The 15,589-nt window shown below is 40.8% G+C and overlaps 1 protein-coding gene across 1 annotated transcript; it reads left to right on the top strand.

Moving 5' to 3' along the window:
* Positions 1 to 3,287: 3,287 nt before the first annotated feature.
* On the top strand, positions 3,288 to 13,104 carry ASMT (acetylserotonin O-methyltransferase). Its single transcript, XM_028725640.2, has 8 exons — positions 3,288 to 3,359; positions 4,610 to 4,784; positions 5,685 to 5,814; positions 7,978 to 8,046; positions 8,517 to 8,635; positions 9,420 to 9,560; positions 10,365 to 10,487; positions 12,099 to 13,104. The coding sequence occupies exons 1-8, from the start codon at positions 3,288 to 3,290 to the stop codon at positions 12,308 to 12,310; spliced, it is 1,041 nt and encodes a 346-aa protein (XP_028581473.1). The 3' UTR covers positions 12,311 to 13,104.
* Positions 13,105 to 15,589: the final 2,485 nt, after the last annotated feature.

Here is a 15,589-nt window from a genome sequence, read left to right as displayed (position 1 = left end):
GGCCGGGGGCCAGCGCTGTCCGAAGACACTTCCGGGTCACGTGGCCAGCGTGACAAAGCTGCATCTGGCGAGCCAGAGCCACACACGGAAACGCCGTTTACCTTCCCGCCAGTAAGCGGTCCCTATTTATCTACTTGCACCCGGGGGTGCTTTCGAACTGCTAGGTTGGCAGGCGCTGGGACCGAGCAACGGGAGCGCACCCCGCCGCGGGGATTCGAACCGCCGACCTTTCGATCGGCAAGTCCTAGGTACTGAGGCTTTTACCCACAGCGCCACCCGCGTCCCTACATCCAAAACAGTAGCTCACTAATAAAATATGCTTTAGTCCCTCAGCCCACTAATTTTAATGTTTGTAGTTTGACACATGCATCAGAAGAACATGGGATAGTTGGACTTGCATCAAAGAAACTGGGGTTCAAATCCACACGCAGCTTTGAAGCTCAGCACACTTTCTCTCAGAACTTAACGTACAGTAAGCCTGCAACCTGCATGTTGTTAAGTTCCGGGGATCATGCCTGAAGCCAAAATCATGCATTGGGTGCAATGGCAGGTGGAATTGCCAAAGTCTCTTTCCCCCCACAGACACCAGATTCCTTTCCTCCCCCTTTTAATTTTTTTGGCCAAGTGTAAAGCTGAATTCACATAAGTTAAATGTGCATAAGTTGCATGCTCACTGTATCTTACACAATAGTTGTGAGGAAGAAATGGGACAGAGTTCACATTTATACACATAGAACCTGGAATCAAGGTAGTATGCAAATGTGGTAAGTAGTCCAAATGCTACATTGCAGAAAATGTTGACCTGTTTCTAGCTCTGCACATTCTGTGATTGTACTGTGCAGGAGCACACATTATTATTGCACAGTTCAGTTTCCTGAGAAGAGATGCTTTCCTATCTTTTAATTTTAAAAACCACATTTTAATTAATTAATTAGCATTAAAAAAGAACATGTGCCACATTCCTCAGAAGCCTGTGTTTTTTGTCATTAATCTGGCTATAAATATGTGAGGACTGGATTACTCTTTGTCACAAGTGAAGCACAAATTTTGCTTACTGGCTGCTTCCATCTTCCTCATTGGGAAGGTGCTCCAATCCTTTACTTAGTCTTTTCTCAACCAACCATATCCGTTCTGAGATGGGATAACCAGAGGTATCCACAAAAACGGAAAATATTTTCATAACAAGCACTTCGGGCATTAGGTTTGAGCACCTTAAAATATTATTGGCAAATGAAACCAAACTCTAGTTTTATCTTCATATTCTAATGAGAGCTTAGATGATAATAACCAAGGAGAAAAAGCAGCTTGTGCAACCTTTGCAATGTGTTCAATCAGTTTAGTTATTGGAACTTTCAATCCTCTTTCAGATGCACTACTCGGGTAAATCTTTTCAGCTGATTATCTTGGGCCTCCTAAAGAGACAGGTGCCATTTGAGCCATAGCAGGAAAGTGTTGTTTGCTTCTGGATCTATCTATCTACCATCTATATCTATCTATAATGTAGATTTCAAAATTACTTTCTTTTTACTGAAAAGGGAGTTGACTCTTCCAAATGTTATCTATCTGCATATGCATAGCAACCTCACTGTTGGCACCCATCTGTCTCAAGAGACAATGGAGTGTGCCTCCAGGGGTAAGTCAGACCGCTGCATTAGCAATACCAAAGTGACCACCTCAGGGCACAAGCCTGGGCAGCGTGGTATGGAGGTCCTGAGCTGCCCAGACAAGAAGATGCTCTACTCAGACTTGCTGGTGTGGTCCATAGAAAACACAGCGATACATTTAGCACCAGCTTGGCTGCAGGAGTTGCTGGAAGGAGGTGCAAAGTTGTCATCCAACTGTCTTAGGGACTCCACTTTGGATATGTGTAGGGTCCTGAGCCTTTTATTCCCCCAAAGATAACCTGCAAGGCAGCAGAGGTTTAATATTTCCTTAAAGAGGTTTTCCTCCTTCTAGATGGGCTAACTTCCCAGGTTGACAAGCCCCATGTGCCTCTTACTTCCCTTTGCAGCACGCGTCTTCTGTGTGGAATAATCATGCAACAATAATGTTTGTACAGCACTTTTGATGTTCAAAGTGCTTCACATGCATAGAAAACAATGCTGAGGAACGGTGACGGTCTGGATGATGTTGGGAAGTGGAGTTCATCTGGAGGGCACCACACTGGCTATCCCTGGCATAAGATGGTACTTCAGATTCAAGGGGAGGATGCTGAGGCTAAAAGAGATTGGCTTGTCTAAGGTAATCTAATGAATTCACACCAGAGGTGCAGATTCAAGGCTTATTCTCTTAGCCATATCTCAGTAGGCTAATCGGATTATTTTGAGGGATCAGGCTGGTTAGTCTGAGGCCTTTACTGATGACTTTCCAGAAACCGGAGAAGCAAAGTATTTGCTATTCCTTTTCCTCAGCCCTTTCTACTCCAGACAACCCCACGGGTATCTATTTTAGTATTTGTCCTATCATCTTGACTTTAAAAGGGTAAAGGTACCCTTGACCATTAGGTCCAGTCGTGGCCGACTCTGGGCTTGCGGCGCTCATCTCGCTTTATTGGCCAAGGGAGCCGGCATACAGCTTCCTGGTCATGTGGCCAGCATGACTAAGCCGCTTCTGGCGAACCAGAGCAGCGCACGGAAACGCTGTTTACCAAATTACTGTACACCACTGAATCGTTGGTATATATCAGGCATGTCCAACCAGTAGATCATGTTCTTCTGATAGATCCCCGGCTGATCCTGGTAGATCACGGGACCCTTATTGATCATGGGATTAAATAAAGTTTACCAAAAGTTAACAAATAAAAGCTGAAGAACTCTGGGCAATCCACCCACGCCACACACACTCCTCCTACCTCCAATGGCAATGGATAGATCACTGCCAGTTTTTTTATACTGGGAGTAGATCACAGTCTCTTGGGAGCTGGACATGCCTGGTATATATAAAAGCTATAAATAAAAAGAATGGAAAATGCCTCTTTCGCACAGTCAACTGGTCTTGCACACTTGAAGCTATTCGGTGGTCACATGTTAATATATTTAACAATAGTTCAGACCCTTCTTTTGGCTAGTGGTGTTTTTAATTCAAGCAAATGAACCCACAACACTGACTACAGCATCCCCTGGAAGGGAGAGCTTGCATCAGCACATTTGTGGTAATAAGACTAAATATGTCTGGAGTGGTATTAGTACAGTTAAAGTGGACTACCCAGAATCGTCTGTGCCTACAGGCTAAAGAGGCTTATTTAAATGAAGAAGGAAAGAGGATTTCTCACAGTGCAGTGGACAAAAATGAGCTCCGCAGAGGACCTCGAATATCCTCGTCTCTTAATTCAGTACCAGAATGGATTTTTAATATCAAAGGTAAGGTTCACAAATGATAATGCCTCAAGGAAATTTAAACTAGGAAGTGATGCTTTTTTCTTCTTATTGTGGATGTGTGCAGAACCTAGAGCATCTATAGAGGTGAATCTTTTAATTTATCTGTTTTAATTTTGTGTTCAACAGCTTGCAACAACAGGTGTTAACTAAATGTGCTGGGAGGAATGCAACGAATGAGATTTAAACCAGTATCAAAGTAAATAATCTTAAACCCCACCATTTGAATCATCTCTGTTGAACCAGGGCTCATTATAAACTAAAATTTCCAAACCTGCAATCTTTTCTTGGTAATCTAAAGTCCATACATGTTTAGGTTAAAAGCAAAGCATGTTTTGACTTTTCTCTGAATATCAAATTTGGAAAAATCCAGTACTAAGCAAAGATGTCACTTAAAAGTAAATCTCACATAGAGTTTTCCCACCTTTTCAGTGCCCGCTTGTAGAAAGAGCTCAATTGCTTTAGTGCTTACAGCTTGTGCCCTCCAGGAAGAAGCTAGCCTTGTTTCTTAACAACAGTATTTCGCTGTGGAAAGAGAGCAAGAGGTGTAAACACAGTTCCATTTTGATATACATCCGAGATTCTTCACAGGTGTGAAATAGGAAAACTCCTAATATGAACCTTTTTTTTTAAAAAAAGAGAGAAAATAGACTCTCTTCTGTAGGCGATATGCAATTCCAATCAATAGAAAAATGCAAAGGTTTTGTAAACCAACAAGGAAGCTGGGAACAAATAAAGTTTTCAAAGATTCTAGAAAATCATCAATAAATAACTTTAAACTAGCCCCAAGGGGGAAACTATCCCTTCAGAATTTGTGGTAAAGCAAGATATTGAAGCAAGCATATACTGTATAGAGATCATGTTGCTCTTTTTAAAAGGAGTCTGTTGCCAGGATAAAAACAATCAGGACATCTACTTGCAGCTGTGGCTTCAACATACTGTTTTTATTATTGTGTATGGCAACAATAAAAATCCCACAACAAAAATATGCATTCAGATTATGTATGCTTAGTTTAATAAAGACTTAGATGAAGCTCAACAATGCATTGCAGAGGTCAGTTTAAAATTATTTCTGCCATTCGACTGTAGGTTGCCGTCCCAACCAACCCTGCTTACCTGGGAGCAAGCCTCATTGAATTCCATAAGCCTTACTTCTGAGAAGTCACTGCACTGTTAGCTGCTGCTGTGCTTTCTCTCTTTGCTTCTTTCATCCCTGCCCGTTCCTTTGGTTTTAGGTGATGTTTGCTGCCTGTGAGCTGGGAGTATTTGATCTGCTGAGAGAGTCAGAAGATCTCTTGACCTCGAAGGCCATTGCAGAGCAGCTGGGCAGCAGCTTCCAGGGAATGGAGAGGTTGTTAGATGCCTGTGTGGGTTTAAAGCTGCTGAGAGCAGAAGTGAAAAAGGAAGGAGGTAACCGTGTCAGAGGAATCTAACATGACCAGCCACCCCTGTTTTGGCCTCTGTACATTATGTGCCTAGAAACTGACATTTTTTAAGAATATAGGAAGGAACCAGCCACCTACACCAGCTGCCCCCAAACTGGGTATCCTAAATGTTTAGGACCTTAACACCCATCAGCCTGAGTCAGCATGGCCAATGGTCAAGCTTGTCCAAACCACCTACTGAGCCCCATTTTGGGAAGGGATGACCTATCCTGACTGGTGTTGGCTTTTGAGGGTTTCAGGCAGAGTCTTCCCCTGTCTGGAGAGGCCAGGGATTGAGCCTGGAGCCTTCTGCTTGCCAGTGGGCAACAAACATTTCTTAATAACGTTGAAGGTAATCCGAAATAGAGATGGCTGGTTCTGGTTCACCTGCTCAACTGTCTTTCAGCTTTGGTAAATAGGTTTTGCCTATTTCTATATTGTTTTGATAATCTGCAAGCTGTGTTTGCTACAAGCGAGAGTGGGGTACAATATATATATATATGCATGAATACACCATGGAAGGTGACTCTCAAACCATTTTTTTAATGATTGTCTGTTTCCCACCTGCAAAACAGAAAGACTTTTGTGAAACATTCAAGGGTGAATGTATGTGTTGCTCATACACAAGAGGGCATCTAATCTCTCTCTGCTTCCAGGCAGTTTCACCTTGAGCTGAACAAGGATGCTGTTACATCCCCAAATTTGACGTATATTTTGGCAAATGGCAAGCAGAGTCAGTGAAGATTTCTAAGAAGATTGCATCAAAAACTGCTTTAAGTTGGACAAATAAATTGCGCAGATGCATTGTTCTTGTACTTAAGATGATGGTGCCACAGATATCACCACCACTGTGCTAAATACTGACTTTGCCTTCTTTCCTCTTTAGCATTTTATGGAAACACGGAAATATCAAATCTTTACCTCACAAAATCAAGTCCGAAGTCTCAGTATCATAACTTGATGTACTATTCCAAAACCATCTATTTGTGCTGGCACTACTTGACAGATGCTGTGAGGTAAGGTGAACAATGAGGAAGCTTATGATGATAACTGAAAAATGAAACCTTTGTTAAACCTTGCAGTGAACCACTGCATTATTCCCTTTGCATTGATCTTTTTCAGGAAAACTACTGTTTACTGTTGAATGCTGAAGTGCTAATAGTTCAAACAGGACTGGTATAGAGTTACTATTGTTACACTATTACTTTATTTTTTATACCACACACCAAGTGGTAGCACTGTGATATTGTTAACGCTTAAGAGGATTCATTTTTTGCAGGTGTGTGGAAACCAGCTAGGGAATGCTTTGTCATAACAGCACTATTTACCGAGAGAATTCTCAGGAGGATACTTAGCAATGAGGAACTGGCACGAAGGTGTTGAGATACCAGTTGATTCTATTTTCTGTGCCAGAAGAAAACAAAGGAAATTGGGGTGGATTTTTCAGTGAATGAGGACCACTATATGGTTCTACTTTGAAGTAACTGTTGTTAGTAATACTAAGTTCTTTACCACAGATGGTTGAGAGCTGTGTAAGAGGATTTTCCACGTTCAGCTGCATCTGGAAATTAATGCAAATTTAAGATCGCCCATTTGCCCAGTTTTCAAGTAGAAGCTTCCCAACAAATTTCCATTATCTTCAAGTTCTGGTCATTTGCATTATTAGTTATTACTTTCCAGAGAAAGTAATATTTAGTTAGTTATTACTTTCCAGAGAAAGCAATAAATATTAAAAAATGGGAAGGCACTTTAGCTCAAGACATTTTGGAGACCCTCTTAACACCTGTCAGTTGTTTCAGAAGGAGTAGAAGGCGGAACTAATTCCATATTTCCCTTCAATTCAAAACAACTATCAAGCGTAGCTCTGGCAGAGAAGCATCCTGTATCACCCATGTGCACCAGTGATGGAACAATTCCCTTTGGCTCAATTAAGAATGCACTTGGCAATTACAAGCTTCCTCGGCATGTGTTTGGAAAAACACACACATCTGTTTTCTAAGAGATCTCGCTTGGCACATGTTCACTGGTGGTGCTCTGCAGATAGGCACCTTATCTTATGTCTGCTTGAGAAGAAAGCTGCCTTGAAATTTACCTCCACCTTTCCCAGCCAAAACAACAGCAACAACCGTGTAAATACATTCAGTGGGGAAAGAAAGGGTTTTTTGAGCTGGGTGAGAAACATCAGTCACATGAAACCTTCGCAAGGAACAAATCAAAGTAATTGGCCCAAAGCAGATTATACATGCCAAGCAAAAGGCTGCTTGGTTAGGTTGTCTGGCTCACACAGTTCAGAGACAGCTGTGAGGGTTTCATTGGGCACAGTGTGGTGTAGTGGTTAAGAGCGGTAGACTCGTAATCTGGTGAACTGGGTTCGCGTCTCCGCTCCTCCACATGCAGCTGCTGGGTGACCTTGGGCTAGTCACACTTCTTTGAAGTCTCTCAGCTCCACTCACCTCACAGAGAGTTTGTTGTGGGGGAGGAAGGGAAAGGAGAATGTTAGCTGCTTTGAGACTCCTTCGGGTAGCGATAAAGCGGGATATCAAATCCAAACTCCTCCTCCTCCTCCTCCTCCTCCTCTTCCTCTTCCTCTTCCTCTTCCTCCTCCTCCTCCTCCTCCTCCCCTTCTTCTTCTTCTTCTTCTTCTTCTTCTTCTTCTTCTTCTTCTTCTTCTTCTTCATGCATGTGCCTACAAAGCTTATCTGGCTTTGGTTGTCAAGGCCACTGAATAGTTGGGGTCTGTGTCGGGTGTGTGTGTGCAGAATCTTGTTTTACATTCCAAATCAGAGAAGACCTAGGGGGTGAGAAGCTTGATTTGCAAGATTAAGAATGATAAGCTGGGCAAATTTGTATACCAGAAGAGGTCATTTCTGGGATCGCTAAATTGCATTTATAGTTCTTGATACAGCTAGGAATGTAGGCATATATAAGCATACTTCTGTCTCTTAGGTTCCCAGGAAGGATGGGAGGTTATGGAATGTTTTGATGATGATTATTTTTTTAAAGCTAGCTTACTTCAGGATCACTGCTCCTGTGAAAAAGTGAACTCTATAAGCAACTTCATGCAAACATTCTTAGGCTTTTGTTTAGGATTCTTCTTGAGTATGGCAGTATTATTTAATATAAATGACATTTTAAAGTTAGCTGTTGAATTTATCAAGAATTTCCCTCCTTAATTTAAGGGAGGGGAAAAACCAATACGAGAGAGCGTTTGGCATTTCATCAAAAGATGTCTTCGAAGCACTTTACAGGTAAGGCTTCCACTATAATAGTTTAATCTAAAACACAATAGATTGCCCCTGATCAAATGTCTCTGTGTGCACACTGTTTTTGATAGCAATAATGGTTAGTGTGGGGGTAGTGTTAAACTGTGGGGGGAGCACACAGCAGTAATCTGTTTTGGAGGTTAATAGTATATGGCTAACTGAGGCCAGGGTGTCATGGTCCAATTCTTGGTTTCTTAAGAGATTTTCCAAGCACAATCATATACAAGCTCTTCTGCTCGTGCAATAGAAACAGCAGATCCATGTGTCCATTTGCAGAACTGCTCCTTCCACAGAAATGAGTGGGGCCATCTGCACAAAGATCTCATGGGTGTGTTAAAGAATATGCAATTCTTTTAATCAGGATGGCAGAAAAGCTTTCCATGTCTTTTACATAGCAGTAAATCATTGTGGGCATTTGCAACGAGCTCACTGCTTGTGCAATTTCAAATCTCTAGATCAGAGGAAGAAATGATAAAATTCATGTATGGATTGAATGCAATTTGGAGCATATGTGGCAGAGATGTGATAGCTGCATTTGATCTTTCTCTGTTCCCTGTCATATACGATCTTGGAGGTAAGTGCCATTTAATATGTTTCAGTAGTTTTTCTTACACACACACACACACACACACACACACACACACACACACACACACAGAAATGTTAAAATCTTGCATGGAAAAACTTGCACTTTAAGACAAGTGCCCGGTTTAATGAAGGCATTAAGAATACACTGGACCTATTTTATGGACTGGCATGAATTTTAAGAGTTGCAAGCAGTTACTCATATGGCAGTTTGAGGCAATCCAGTACTCAGCAGTACCAGTGTGCTTACTGGGCAGCTGTCCAAACCTGACCTTACTATAGTGGTTGGCGTGTTCTAGTACATAACCATGTTGGCCTCAGTGATACCTATAGGATTTGGAAATGCAGTTTGCAGCACTCAGTGGGGCTAGTGAGGGCCTTCTCTGTAGAGGAACCAAATATTTCCTTGTGTATCTTGGCTCCTGTTAGTAGTGGCAGAGCTGATTTCAAGTCCCAGCACCCCTTGTGCCATCAAAGAGGTTTGTGGAATGTGACCTCAATTCATGCTGGATGCATACCAGGGGACCTTAGCTTGGGGTGTGGTCCTGTCCAGCCCAAGACTGTCGAAACCCTTACGCCACTTCAGATGAAGCAGGCATCATTCCCTGCCCGAAATGGTAAGAAACCCAGAGGCAGGCCCATCCATACTCAAAAAAGGATGTGAGAAACAAAATAGTGCTGTGCTAATATGGTTAGTTGGTTAGTTATTTTTCTCCGCCTCCTCCTCTGAACTCATTACTGTTGTTGTTTTTTTTACCTTTTTCTTCAAAAAGGAGGTGCTGGTGCTTTAGCCCAGGAATGTGTCTCACTATATCCAAATTGTTCAGTCACAATTTTCGACCTGCCTAAAGTAGTACAAACAGCAAAGAAGCATTTTGTGTCCTCTGAGGAACAGCGGATCACTTTTCATGAAGGTAAAGATGGTGGTTTCTTCTGTGTTTCCTGAGAAAACTAGGATGAGGAGGAGAACATTGCTCTTTACTGTAAATTCCTTTCCCCTCTCCTTAGAAAGTAGCCCCATAATTTAATACTGTGCCTTTTTCCCTAAGGCTATTTCCTCCTCCTGACATTTGAAATATTTTATTTGTTGCACATTTCGAAAGGGTCATACAAGTGTGACTTGGAGCTAGAGCTTATATATATGTGTGTGACTGCAAAAGCTCTCACTGCCTAACAGATAAGTCACTGGTTGGTTTTTAGAGTTGGCTCTTCCAGAAAAATGTTTGGGCTGCTTGCATGAATGTTTCTTAAAATCCCAAGACTCTGGGTGATATTCAGCTACTTTTTAATCAGAGAAGACCCATTGAAATTAATGAAGATGATTGTATACCACCCATGCTGTTCAAGAATGAAATAGGTTAAATTATAATATTAGAACCTCTATTCTCCAAATTAATTACAGGATAGACCATCTTCACATGGAACCCAATACAGAAAGTGCCTGTATTGCTTGGACTTACTGTTCCTTCTTTCACACATGCCTTGGGTCCAACAAATAGAAAACATGTAGTTTAGATGCTTTTATTAACATGGTGCATCTCAACAGTTACAAAACCTGTCCCCTGTCCCCCCAAGAACTTTAATGATGGCTCAAGCATGAAAACAAACACCAGCGAATCTTCTTCTGATCTCAGCTACTTTGGACCCATTCCATGTTTTCTTGACATGCTGGAGTCTCGGTTAATCAGAAATTAATGTTTGTTTTCTGCCTGATACAGGAGATTTTTTTGCAGACCCAGTTCCAGAAGCTGACCTGTATATTTTAGCAAGGATCCTCCACGATTGGGCAGATGAGAAATGTGTGCAGCTTCTCAAAAAGGTGCAGAAGGCTTGCAAAACTGGTACGTACGTGTGTATAATAACGTACAAGAGCCTGGCTATACATTGCAATTATCACTTCAAAAAACCAAGTGCCTTTATCTCTCTGGGACTGTTTAATGTGCTGAGTGCTTTCCATTAATTGTGACGTCAGCTTGTCACTTAGCATTCTTGCAACCACGGAAGGAGGGGTGGTGGAATTGGTGGCAGACTAGGCAAGTAGATATCACTCATGCAATAAGGCTTCTCCTTCCTCTCCTCTTGCTGTAACCCTTCAATCTGTACTGGGGGGCTACAAGCTGTTTGAGGCTGGAGGGGAGAGAGAGAGAGAGAAGAGGAACGGGAAGTATCGCTGTGCAGGTGGGTGGAAGTTATTGGTTCTCAGCATACTTCAAAGAAACTTTTTATCAAGGGGTGAGCTGCAGCACCAAATGTTCCCCAAACAGATTTTATTAAGAAGCTCTAAAGATATCCCTCGATAAGAAGTTTCTTGAAAACACATTGGGAATGATATCTATTTGTGCAGCTGTCTCTTTCATTCTTGAGTTTTTCTACAACTGTTGCTGATCCTTTCTATTTGTGCTATTTTTTAAAAAAGAAAGCCGAGATTCAAAACATCAAGCAGCTAGTCCCATGTGCACAGATAAGCTTTTTTTCTACTATCAAAGCAGGCATTTCTATTGCCACCCTTTCAGAAGGGTTTCAAAAATAGTTGTGATAGCCTATGGGAACCTGCTTTTAAAAGGGGGAGGAAATATTCAAAAATCCCACCAAGCATGTACAAACTCCTAAGTTTGTCTACGTAGCTTTTCCTTGACATTAGAAATAAAGTAGCTGAAATGTTAGTGGCAGTTGTAGTTGTATTCCCCTTTCAGAAGTTACGGAAGGACTAAGTGGACATGGGGGCAGTGGCATTGTGAGAGCAGGCTGAATATCCTGGCATCTCTCTTTCTACACATTGATTGATTGATTGATTGATTATATTTCTGTGTTGCTTTTCATTCAAGTGAATTGCAAAGCAGCTTACAAATGCAACGCAAATCATATAGAATAATTAACATATCACCAGTAAAACAATTACAATTTATAAAAACACTATTAGATAAACAACTAAAAAAAAAAGAAAAGATAAACAGCACAAGTACAAGTCATATTATAGAATTCACAGTGGTCACATGTATGACATGATGAGCCTGGCGTTGTCATTCCTTTTATCAATCAATTTAGCCTTTCCATAACGTCTTGAAAAGTCTTTGGTTCTTTTATAATGGCAGCAACAATACATCATTTTACTTTAATGGAAGATGCTCAGTTTATAGTAGGGATAGCCAACCTGGCACCCTCAAGAGGCTTTGGACTCCAACTCCCATCGGCGTCAATGTCAGGGATAATGGGAGTTGTAGTCCAACAGTATCTGGAGGGCACCACATTAGCTAGCTCTGGTTTACAGGAAGAGTATAGAGATCCATACTTGCTTACTGGTCTAAATCCTTCTTGTTCTGTTTCACATAGCTCCATCTTCATTCCTGGGTGCTCTCTTTTTCTTGAAATCTTAGGCTGAGGTTATAGACCCATTATAGGATTAAGACGAGGCTGGGCAATGTGTCAAAATGAATCTTGTTTTCCCCAACCAGGTGGTGGCGTTTTACTAGTCGAAACACTTCTGAATGAAGACAGAAGCGGACCTTTAGAAAGCCAGCTCTATTCCATTAATATGTTGGTTCAGACTGAAGGGAAAGAGCGGACCCCTGCAGAGTACAGCAGCCTCCTCACAGCAGCTGGCTTCAGGGAGATTGAAATCAAGAGAACTGGAAAGCTGTATGATGCCATTTTAGGAAGAAAATAATATAGTCTCTACAGCTTTATTATCAGACGTGGCAAATAAAGCAAGAATAATAATGATGATAGGGTTTGGCTTAAGTTAAAAATATCTATCCAACTCACAGTCGCAATTATAATATCAATAGCAATCTAATAACTGTCAAATGTTACAGTACTAATTTATTTAATTGCAGCTTAGGGAAAGAGAGTGCCTGCTTGGCCTTTTCAGTCTAGAATCCCTTTCAGCTTAAGCATGCCTTACAGTCCACATAGTGAATATTGGTAGGTATATTCTACTAGGCATTGGTTTGGGCCACTGTGATGTCATGTGAAGTGTTACAAAAAATCAGTCATGGAATGCTAATCTAGTGAGGGAAATGAAAACATCACACAGGTGCAGGGAGATGTCTTAAGACAGATGTACAGGAGACACAGGGTCAATGAGATGGTAGGTCATAAGAGAGGGCTAAATAGAAATGAAACAAAAGAAAACCTTTTGACAAATGGCGATATCTTATTTTTTGTTCAGACTAGCCCTGTTCTATAATAAAATTCTCTGAAATGAATTATTTGCAAATGGCAACTCGTTAATGAATGAAAGAAAAGACTTATCAATTAAATACTTTGACCTTTGGATTAGTTAATAGAAATAGCTAATGAGCAGGATTTATTTAAATGCAAAACAGTCCTGGAAGATGGATGTATGGGCTACTGTATTGTGTAATGATTTTGGGGGGACAGTCTGTTGCAGTCAAAACAAAGAGCATTCTGGCACTTTGCAAGCAGCCTCTTGCAAGCTGATGCCCTCCAGAGCTTTGCAGTCCACAAAAATCTGTAGGACATCTGCTTGGAGGAGGCCACCTTAAAGCTATTCAGTATAGCTTTGGTGAATTGGAGTCTACTTCATCGCATCAGATACATGAAGTGTCATCCTAAGTTGGCAGGTGACACTAAGACTTGAAGCTGGGTGGGGGGGGGGAGGCAATGTAAATTAAAATGTCTTAAGAAGGTAAATGAGCAAGTTGGCACTGAGCCTGAAAACAAATCAACACTTCTCTCACGAAACAGTATCACATTCGCCATTAGATGGTGCTGTTCTTCTATACTTCAGCTGTACACTGTGAATGGTTCTGAAATGTCTATGCTGACCACCACTTACATTCAAGGATGAAGTTCAGCACTGAGGTCAAGTTGGTAAAACCAAGACAAACCCACTGTAAACACCCTGCTCCTTAATTCTGCAGAGCAAACATTCCATCATCGTGGAGTGTTTCCTTGTGAAATGTAAGTGGAATCTCATCCCATAGTTTTAAAGTAACATGCTATATTTCCAGGTATACGTACATACAAAAATATACTTTTCTGATACCACTTATTTGAAGATAGAACTGTTGTACTGATTCAACAATCTAGAGATATGTAAGAAACTGGCTAAACCAAAGCAATACTTTGGTCCAACCAAAAATACATAATGTTGCAATAATGTTCAGGTAGCTGTCATTTTATATTCAGGGGTTGTCACGTGCCTTCATCAGGAAAGGGTAGGATATGAACTGCAGGCTGTATTCTGCACAGTTAAAGCTTTTCCTTAGCCTACCACCAAGTGACAACTCATCCATAGTCTTGTATAGTTCTGGACGAAAGAAGAGGGGACAGTTACTTGGTGGAGAGGTCTTGGTGACCTGGACAAAACTTGCAGGTAAGGATGGGTGAATCTGTCAGTTTTGGTTCTCTAAGATTCTAAATTTTCCAGTCTTAAATTCAGTTCTCTGCATTTCTGCAGCAATTTGTAAATTTGTTTTTGTTTTTTTAATGAAACAAAAAACCTAGTGAATATTCTTCAGCTTGTCAGTGTGAGGTTTTTTTATGCATTTACTAATGAACACATTTTTGCAAGCAATTTTTGTTAATACATTTCACTAATATTTATGTTTTTATGCACATTTCCCCTCTAATATAATGATTTTTGTACGTATTCTTTGGTTGGGGAACACTATTGTAAAATTCAAAGAAGCGTAAATTTTGAAGGATAGTTGTATTTCGGTTTGCATATTGGTTCAAGAAGCATGAATTAAAACTGAAACAAAATCAGTTTTCTACTCCATCTCTACTTGCAGGTGATGCATTTCCATGCCTGAGCCTGTCTGAGGAGTCCATTTGACCAGATCTCTCATTATTATTATTATTATTTTTAATTTTATTTTATTACATTTTATTTTATTACATTTATTTTATTTTATTTTATTTTATTTTATTACATTTTTATTTCAGCAGGCCTTTAAATGGCTTTAGGAGTGGCTTTTAAAATGAAACGTAGTTGTAATTCTTAGGTTATTATTAATCCTGTCTCTGGAATAAACCAATGTAGGAATTTTATGGCTGATCTATATGAGGCAAAATCCCTGGTTTGAAACAATATAAACGTAAGTAGACATCTTGAACATGTTAAGGGAAGTCTATGGAAGCCATTTTCCAAAATGGCTGCCCTTCATCCTCTCACAACACTTGTCTCATGAGCCATGGAACCCTACATTCACAGAATATATCCAGTTACTATACTATATATTTTACAGGACTCCACAAATATTGCTCTCTAGAATATATTTGCTTTACTGGGCTGATACTGTAAAGCAAAGTAGTCCTGCTTGGTTCAAGATGCGAATGAAACAGGCTTGCGTGTCTTGTCAGTTGACAAGTAATTTTAGATGCTTTCCATGGCCGTGCACCCAAGTGAAAGGTGCTAGACAGTTATTTGCTTGTGCATCATTTTCTGCTTGCCTGAAATGAGAGCATGGCTGGAATTCAAACGAGGAAGCAGCATGCCATTTCTAAAACTGTTAAAATTCAGCAATATTGCTTTGCAACGATTGACTGAGACTTTTGCCTGGATCAATAAGAGTGTTGAATGCAGAGTGGGTGCTGGTAACAGCGACAGGAGATGTTGAAGTAGACAAGGAGCAGGATGTGAGAATATAGGCTATTGTTAGCACGATTGTCAATACCTTGTGAATGCGTGGAAGTGTGTCTTTCTGCAAAAGCAGTCAATTCAGGGTTTGAAACAACTCAAAAGCTACCGGGACTTGCAGATTCTTCCTGAAAGAACCAGTGCCATCCCCCTAGTATCAAAACGGAGATATGACAGCATTTCAGCATCCACAAGGGAAAAGGTGGGAGTGGGATGCTTGGACAGAAAGCAGACATTTCCTTTCTAGACTTGTAATAAAGGCAGGGTAATTTAGATTGTGACACAAACAGGGAACCAGTGGCCCTGAAGACCTTGCTAGACTACAACTCCCATTAGCCT

The sequence above is a fragment of the Podarcis muralis genome, chromosome 4 (assembly GCF_964188315.1).
Source record: "Podarcis muralis chromosome 4, rPodMur119.hap1.1, whole genome shotgun sequence".
In the NCBI taxonomy this organism is placed as follows: domain Eukaryota; kingdom Metazoa; phylum Chordata; class Lepidosauria; order Squamata; family Lacertidae; genus Podarcis; species Podarcis muralis.
The sequence above is the reverse complement of the archived record's forward strand: the minus strand, read 5'-3'. Positions and strand labels throughout refer to the sequence as shown.

What these genes read in the sequence shown, in the direction of transcription:
- ASMT (XM_028725640.2), top strand. Translation starts at nt 3,288, where the DNA reads ATGAGCTCCGCAGAGGACCTCGAATATCCTCGTCTCTTAATTCAGTAC. An exon ending in ATGGATTTTTAATATCAAAG is followed by an intron (nt 3,360 to 4,609) that starts GTAAGGTTCACA and finishes CTTTGGTTTTAG; the next exon opens with GTGATGTTTGCTGCCTGTGA. An exon ending in GCAGAAGGCTTGCAAAACTG is followed by an intron (nt 10,488 to 12,098) that starts GTACGTACGTGT and finishes TTCCCCAACCAG; the next exon opens with GTGGTGGCGTTTTACTAGTC.